The sequence below is a fragment of the Vicia villosa genome, unplaced genomic scaffold, assembly GCF_029867415.1.
Source record: "Vicia villosa cultivar HV-30 ecotype Madison, WI unplaced genomic scaffold, Vvil1.0 ctg.000301F_1_1_1, whole genome shotgun sequence".
Lineage (NCBI taxonomy): Eukaryota > Viridiplantae > Streptophyta > Magnoliopsida > Fabales > Fabaceae > Vicia > Vicia villosa.
The window spans coordinates 367,860-375,915 of record NW_026705129.1 but is presented as its reverse complement, the minus strand read 5'-3'; the positions used below and the strand labels follow the sequence as shown (position 1 = coordinate 375,915).

The window sequence follows — 8,056 nt, the reverse complement described above, 5'->3', positions numbered from 1 at the left end:
TTTTTAGTAAATGTGAAAAATAATTCTTTTGCTTATAATGTTAAAATGTATGAAAATAATTTAAAGATATCACTTTCAAAATAATAGTAAAACTTAAAATCACTCAAATAGTTAAAAGCATAAGTACCCATTAATTTATAAATGAAAAATAAAAAAAGGGTAAGAATCTTTGAGATCCATGCAGTGCTACACCTGCAGCCTAACGTTAAGTTGACTCCCAACAACAACGCAATAAATAAATAATCTTATAATAGTAATATTTTTTTTTTATATTATTAATTACTCTTCTTCTCTACTTCTTCTCCTTCTTCTTTCTCGCTCCTCCACTTTCTCTCTCTAACTCCCTCTCATTCAACCCTAAAACCAAACCTTATCGCCGGTAACCGTTTCCGGCACCACTCGCCGGAGATTCTCCCAACCCGATCTATTTCACAGCATTCATTTGTTTATCTACTACTTCACCGAACTGAGAGAGAGATCGGAAAATGTACAAGAACCAGCTTCAAGAGCTGGCGCAGAGGAGCTGCTTCAATCTTCCTTCGTACACTTGTATCCGAGAAGGTCCCGATCACGCGCCGAGGTTTAAAGCTACCGTTAACTTTAACGGCGAGATCTTCGAGAGTCCTCAGTACTGTTCGACTCTCCGTCAAGCTGAACATTCCGCTGCCGAAGTAGCGCTCAATTCGCTCTCGCACCGTGGTCCTTCGCACTCACTCGCCGCTAAGATCCTCGTGAGTTTGATTTCTATCGTTTTCAATGTCGCTTTTTGTTTTAGGGTTTTTGCTTTTTTCGTTCTTTGTTATAACGGTGGAAATTTTGTGTATGAAACTAAAAATAGGAACGAAAACAAAATAGCTAAAGTATGAGATGTTTGCTAACGTGCGCGACTGCGCGTTCTGATGAAACTGGACTCTTTTGTGAGTCGTAGCGCATGGTTACTGTGAGAGGAAGCGCGTGTTTTCCTGAGTTGGTCGTGGAATGACCAAAGTGTCCCTGTATTTGTATGATTCAAGGTGGGATTAGGTAGGAACTGTGTCAATTAGAAAAGAATCATGGCGCCGAATCTATGTGCACCTGTAACAGTTTTGTTTAGCTTTGTTTTGGAGATTAGGTTTTTAATTTCATTGTTATTGATTTTGATTTATGGTTGTTACTGTGAATGAAATTAAGAAAAGCAGGAATTAAAAATTGAGAAGACATCCGAGGTTTTAAATAACGGGCGGTCGCGTAAAGGCTTTTGTGATTTAGGTTGGTATGGGTGCTGCGTTATTGATTGTGGTTGTCGCGGTGTGAATTAATCACAACGTTTATAAATATTATTTTCTGAAAAATTCCTTGTCTGGAAAGGTGTCGTAATGGTGTTTCGTGATTTCATATGTTGTTTTTTTCTCAGCATAAAAACGGGGAATAATGGTATGGGCTCCTTCAAATACCATTTTGTCACAATAACAGACTTTTTTTTAAGCCTTGAATAAAATTAAAAAATGCTGGAATTAAAAATTGAGAATACACTCAAGGTTTTAAACAACGGCCGCGGTCGCATAAAGACTTTTGTGATTTTGGTCGGTACATGTGCTGCTTTATTGATTGTGGTCGTCGCGGTGTGAATTAACCACAACATTTATAAATATTATTTTCTGAAAAATTCTCAAGCTGGAAAGGTGTCGTAACGGCATTTCACGCATTCCATCTGTGGCTTTTTTCTCAGCATAAAAATGGTAAATATTGGTATGGGCTCTTTCCAATACCGTTTTGTCACAATAAAAGACCGTTTTTTAAACCTTGAATACACACATGTGCCGTGCCTGTTCTGTTCGCTTAGTGACTAGTCATTGGTAGTATGATACAGGGAAGGAATGTCGTGTATTCGCTGTTTTTATATTGCTTCTAGTGCTTCTTGAATATCTGAATTTTATGTTACCAAAGAAATGCCATAAAATTAGAGTAGTATTAGGAAAGTTTCCCTGATTCTCAATCTGGTATTTGAGTAAATGAACAGTGCTGTAAGTTACACTTGAATTCTTATTTCGATTGGTTTTACATCTTGTATAAAACCAACTGTTGTATTGGTTCAACAAGAAGCAAAGAAAAACCTAGAGTTTGGACTTTGGATGATAAATGTTGACTTTTAACTGGGGGTTTGCGTTGGGTATGGTGTTTACTGTTTGTATAGCACAATTGTCAACAGTAGTATCTAAAGTATACGAATTTTTTTTTTTTTTAAGAGCCCCATTACATTAATCGTCTTATCCAATCTGTTAATCTCTTTTGCTTGTCGACTGACACATATGCTGTCCTTTTTATTTTATTTTCTAAAACACAATTTTGGCGATAGTCACACTAGACATGAGTGAACGGTATTTACACAAACAATGTCTAGAATATGTGACATTGGGGTAAGGCATACATAGACACATATATATTGAGCTGTTAGTTAAGAGTGTGAATGGATGGTGTCAATTTCAAACATTCATATGTAGTTGTTGGCTTGAATGTGTATAGTTGACATTTCCAAAAGTTATTTAATAAGCAAAGTGAAAGTTCTTTTATAAGAGTTGTGTGCTAGATTTGTCAACCCATAGTTGAGTGTTGGCGAAGTGTCCAAAAGGTATCTCCATGTCAATTAAAAAATATTTTTAATCAGTCACCTGGTGAGGAGTGTTATGCATTTGTTGTACAGTTGTTATTGTCAGCTGGAAGTTTGTTTGACTCCCAACAATCAAAGATGGGGAAATGTTTGTACTTCATAGATTGTAGATAGGTATAGAACCAATAATCTTACCAATAGTTGTTGTTTCTGAAGAAAAGTTGTATTATTAGTGAAACTTCGGAGATAGTTTATGTAACCATTCATAAAACACATGATAAAGCAAAGGTTACCTGCTATAAATTTTATACCACGATGGGGGATACAGGGAAGGGTTAGTTAGAGACTCATTACAGATAGTCTTTATTATAATCCTACTCGAAAGAGAACTTAAATCTGGGTCTAAAATGTGTTGTATAATTTGCATAAAATGCTTGTTGTGTTGTAGATATGTTTTTTTTTTCCTTCTTTCTTTTTGATGTCAATTCTACCAGGGTGTAGGAAAAAAAAATTGTAAACATAGTGTATTTGGTTCACCATGTACTCATGAATACAATCTCTACAATTTATTCCCCTCTTTTTTTTTTTTTTGTTGGGAGAGGGCGTACTTAGCCTTTTATCTTTTCCCCTTACCATGTTGGAATCCCGCACTTGGTACATGGCATTATTTTTTCCTATATGTATTATATTCCTGCAATCTTCAATATGTATTATATCCAAATCAAAAAAGAAATTCTTAGAAAAGGATAATTGGTCCACCGATGGTAGTGGGTCTTCTGACCCATCAGAGTCTCCTGACCCACTTTTGGAATTATTTTAGGCAGCCTTATTCTTAATATGTTTTTATATTAGCCTGATATTATTGCCAATATGATTATTTATCCATACAGCAGCCTTTCCATGTCATCTTCGCACCCGTGGTAGCTTTTTGTTCATATGCTCATCATGTTCATCTTTTTTTTAGGATGAGACTGGAGTCTACAAGAATCTCTTACAGGAAATTGCACAGCGAGTAGGGGCTCCATTGCCTCAGTACACAACATTCAGATCAGGCCTAGGACATTTACCTGTTTTTACTGGGATAGTAGAATTAGCTGGAATCACATTTACCGGTGAACCTGCCAAGAATAAGAAACAAGCCGAGAAAAATGCAGCTATGGCAGCTTGGTCCTCTTTAAAGCAATGTAAGCGGGTGGCTAACCTTTTGTTTTGAAAAATTGATTGCTTTCTTGTTTTTTATATTTTGTTTAAAACACGTGGACATGTGGCCAATGATTTAGGCGGAAAATTCTATCTAATGGTATCGTGGCGGGCGATGCACGGATAATCTATTTGAAAAATTATTGTGCTTCCATAATTTATTTGTATCAAGGGCAATATGATCTTCAACACAGGAATAACAAGCCTTCTTAGACGCCTATGTTTTTTTATTATAAGTTAAATTCCTTTAAAGACATGATATGTGCCTTAAAGTTTGTTACTTTTGTGTTATTCTAAACCACTTTATCATTTTCTGTGTATTTGAGTCAGATTTTTTATTTTCCTTGTAAAGGATTGAAATATGAATTAACAATAATTTCCTTTCTCATCAGTGGCAAAAGAGAGTGCTAGCTCTTCAACTGAACCTGAAAACAATGACGAATTGGAACAGATCACTATAGCTCGGGCTTTGCTGAACTACCGTCTGAAGGAAAAGATGTCAATGTCTAACCGAAATGCGCCAATTCCATTTCAGAAGAAGTTTCAGATGCAAAATCTCAGGCCAACTAGTTCTCAACCTCCTGCCACCACATCAAAGATCCTTCCCCTAATTTGCCCAAAGACAGGACCTCGAAACAAACCTTCATCGGCAACATCAAATGAAAATCCTCGAAGCAGGCATCCGCTAACAACAGCAACCAGTGACAAGTCGATTGTGCAGCCGCCACAATCTTATGCACAAGAAAACTGGATGACCCGTCCTCTGAGGTTCCCTGCAGCAGGGGCAGCACCTTATGTTCCCATCCGACAAATGAGATCACCTTGCCATGGGATTGCACCTCCAGTGGCTATGAGGACGGTAGTACCCGTATTCTCTGCACCACCTCTTCCACCACCTGCCTCAGTTCATCAGGTTATACGGGCTCCCCCTGTACGAGTTGCTCCTCCGGTAAGTATTCGGCAAGCTATTCCTGTATTTGCTGCCCCTCCACCAAGAAAAGATGAATCTCCCCCCATCCAAAATAATCTACCTGCTCCTGCCGAACAAGATAAGCTTCCAGCTAAAATTCTAGAGACGGAGAAGACTGAGAAGTGCCCACCACAACCAGAGACTTTGCAGAGTTTGGAGCAGCTAAAAATTTGAAATTGATTTGAGCAGGTCTGAATTCATTGGAACACCATCATGTTTTTGTTGTGATAGCTTGGTTCGCATCCTATAATGAGTGATGTCAAATATCTCTCCCTATTTCCTTCCTTTGCCCCCATTTTGTCCTGTTAAATTCGAGGGTTGGCACAGGTTAATTAGCATCCGTAGCTCAATTTCTGTAAAATTCAGAGTAGTTTGGCATAAAATTTACTAGTTTTTACTATATGCAATGTATGTATGTCCTATTTTATTATACCTTTTCAGCAAGTATGCGAGTTTGATTAATGATTATTACTTGCTTTGTCCTGTGATCAGTAATGCTCCACATTTATATTCCTCACATCAATGTGAATTCAGTCTGAGTTCTCTTAGAAGCCTTGGTCATGAAACGTACAAGACAGCTTATATATCAAGTTCCTAGGTTTAGTCGTTGGTCTTTTACTAGCTTTATCTGTTATTGATTGATGTGATGCTTGAGCAGATGAGATATATTTGTATTTTATTTATTATGTGTCCACTATATACTTGTAATTAGTTTAATAAATGATGCAATAGTATTATAGAAAACATAATTTGAGAGAAACTATTTCAAATAAAACACTCGGGAGTAATTTATACTTTTAAATCAATACTAGAACACTTATCAAATGTTAGCATTTGTCTATTCCAACTTGAAATTGGATTCTTTTGAATTATGTTATTATTTAGAGACACTTGTTACCAATATGTCTTATGATATCATGCTGATATTGATAAATTAATTTATTGTGAAGAGGGTTACCGACAAACAATAGTTCGATAATGAAATAGACCTTTATCTTTGTATGTAACCACTTAGTTTGTTGATGAACTTGCATTGTCATTCTTTTCTCAATCATCAATGTCATGTTCCATTCAACGAATTGAAGCAGGCACTCAAGTTGTTCGAATGTGAAGTCACATTAAATCAGAAAAAGAAAAAACCTCGTCTACATGTAAAGTCATTTTCATCCTATAGTATTGTATTACAACCTCCTCCCTGTATGAAAACACTATTCAAAGATAAAGACATTTTTACTATATATAAATGACTCAAGACACAATCTTGACATTCTCAACAGTGCGGGATACTTAAATGGAAGTTCAGAATGAGTTATGGAGGGGTGGTTGGTGTTTGTTTAATGCTTGTTTGAATTTGGCAGAATTGAAGGTTCAGCACGTTTCATCTGGAGTCAATAATTACTATGAAGTTAGAAGGTCCTCTTTTCCATAAACATAGCCATCACAAAGTGGAAGTAATTGTCATAATTGAGGGCAGAGGACCCAGAAACATACAATTGGTTATTCTTATTCATTTATTGCAATTCAACCTTGTTTTGTCCGGCTCTTTTTGTATTATTCAACAATACCTCCAATTACACATCAAGATATATCCTCTAAGCTGGTTTTATATTGCAGTTCACCGTAGATTATTAGATTAAGAGGGGGAAAATCATCTCTTATAATTTAATGTTTACAAGTTGGTTGTATTATGAAAAAATGGTAATTCAAATTGGTGTAATAGATTACACTCAGGGTGACTGACTTAGCATTGAAAAACATGTAAGAAGTCCAAACAGTATTTGAAGTTGTTATTGGTGACTGGCTTGGTCAACATATCAGTTGTATTCTCTAAATTGTGAACCTTCTGAAGTAATATTTGTGTGGATGCCAACAACTCTCTGATATTGTGGAACCTCGCATCGATATGCTTCGTCCTAGAACTATACACCTGATTGTTCGCCAAATAGATAGCATTATGACTATCAAAATGCAATTGAACTCCACCTTGCTTAACACCCAACTCTTTCACTAACCCTATAAGCCACAATGCTTCCTTGCCATGTTTTCTGCTTCAGTTGTAGACATAGCTACTGTGGATTGAATTGATGATTTCTAACATATTGGTCCCTCCGCAAGAGTAAAGACATACTATATTTAAGACCTCATATAATCCAGATCACATGCATATTCAGAATTTACATATCCCACAACCGACGGAACACCCTGTTCCATGCTAAACATGATACCACGACCCGTTGTACCATTCAAGTACCTTAGGATTCACTTAAATGCTTTCTAATGTTGCTTCCCTGACTTGGACAAGAACTTGGACACTTGACTAATTGCTTGTGCCAAATTCGGTATAGTGTAAACCATAACATACATCAAACAACCAACTACACTGGCATAAGCAGTGGCGGATAGGATCAAATGACACCAGGGTGTCAAAGTTTAATTTGACACCAAAATTTCAACCGTTAAAAGAATTGATCTAACGGTGATACTAAATGAAATAAAATAATAATAAAAAAAATACATAGCATATTTTTCTCCTAAAAAATAAGTTATTTAGTATTACCGTTTGATCAATTCTTTTAACGGTTGAGATTTGGTGTCATTTGATCCTATCCCTATATATATATATATATATATATATATATATATATATATATATATATATATATATATATATATATATATATATATATATATATATATATATATATATATATATATATATATATATATATATATATATATATATATATATGGGATAGGATCAAATGACACCAGGGTGTCAAAGTTTAATTTGACACCAAAATTTCAACCGTTAAAAGAATTGATCTAACGGTGATACTAAATGAAATAAAATAATAATAAAAAAAAATACATAGCATATTTTTCTCCTAAAAAATAAGTTATTTAGTATTACCGTTTGATCAATTCTTTTAACGGTTGAGATTTGGTGTCATTTGATCCTATCGCTATATATATATATATATATATATATATATATATATATATATATATATATATATATATATATATATATATACTCCAATATCAATTTTTTTGTCTATTATAATAAAATTAATCAAAATAGTTTTTTTTAAATAGAAGATGTACAATTTCATTATTAAAATAAAATTTTAAAGTTAAAAATTTACATTGTCACCAAAATAAAGTCTTGAAATTAAAAAATTAGAATCAAATTTGGCTAAGGCCGTTTGCCTTGAACCAAATTAACTATTTGTAATTTTTATTATTATTATTTTGAAATACTCAAATATATCTTTTGTAAAAAAAAATTGATACAATTA

General features: G+C 34.6%; 1 protein-coding gene across 1 annotated transcript; it reads left to right on the top strand.

The window, feature by feature from the left end:
- The first annotated feature begins 272 nt into the window (after positions 1 to 272).
- LOC131626515 (double-stranded RNA-binding protein 2-like) lies at positions 273 to 5,248 on the top strand. Its single transcript, XM_058897340.1, has 3 exons — positions 273 to 731; positions 3,552 to 3,771; positions 4,180 to 5,248. The coding sequence occupies exons 1-3, from the start codon at positions 486 to 488 to the stop codon at positions 4,929 to 4,931; spliced, it is 1,218 nt and encodes a 405-aa protein (XP_058753323.1). The 5' UTR covers positions 273 to 485; the 3' UTR covers positions 4,932 to 5,248.
- Positions 5,249 to 8,056: the final 2,808 nt, after the last annotated feature.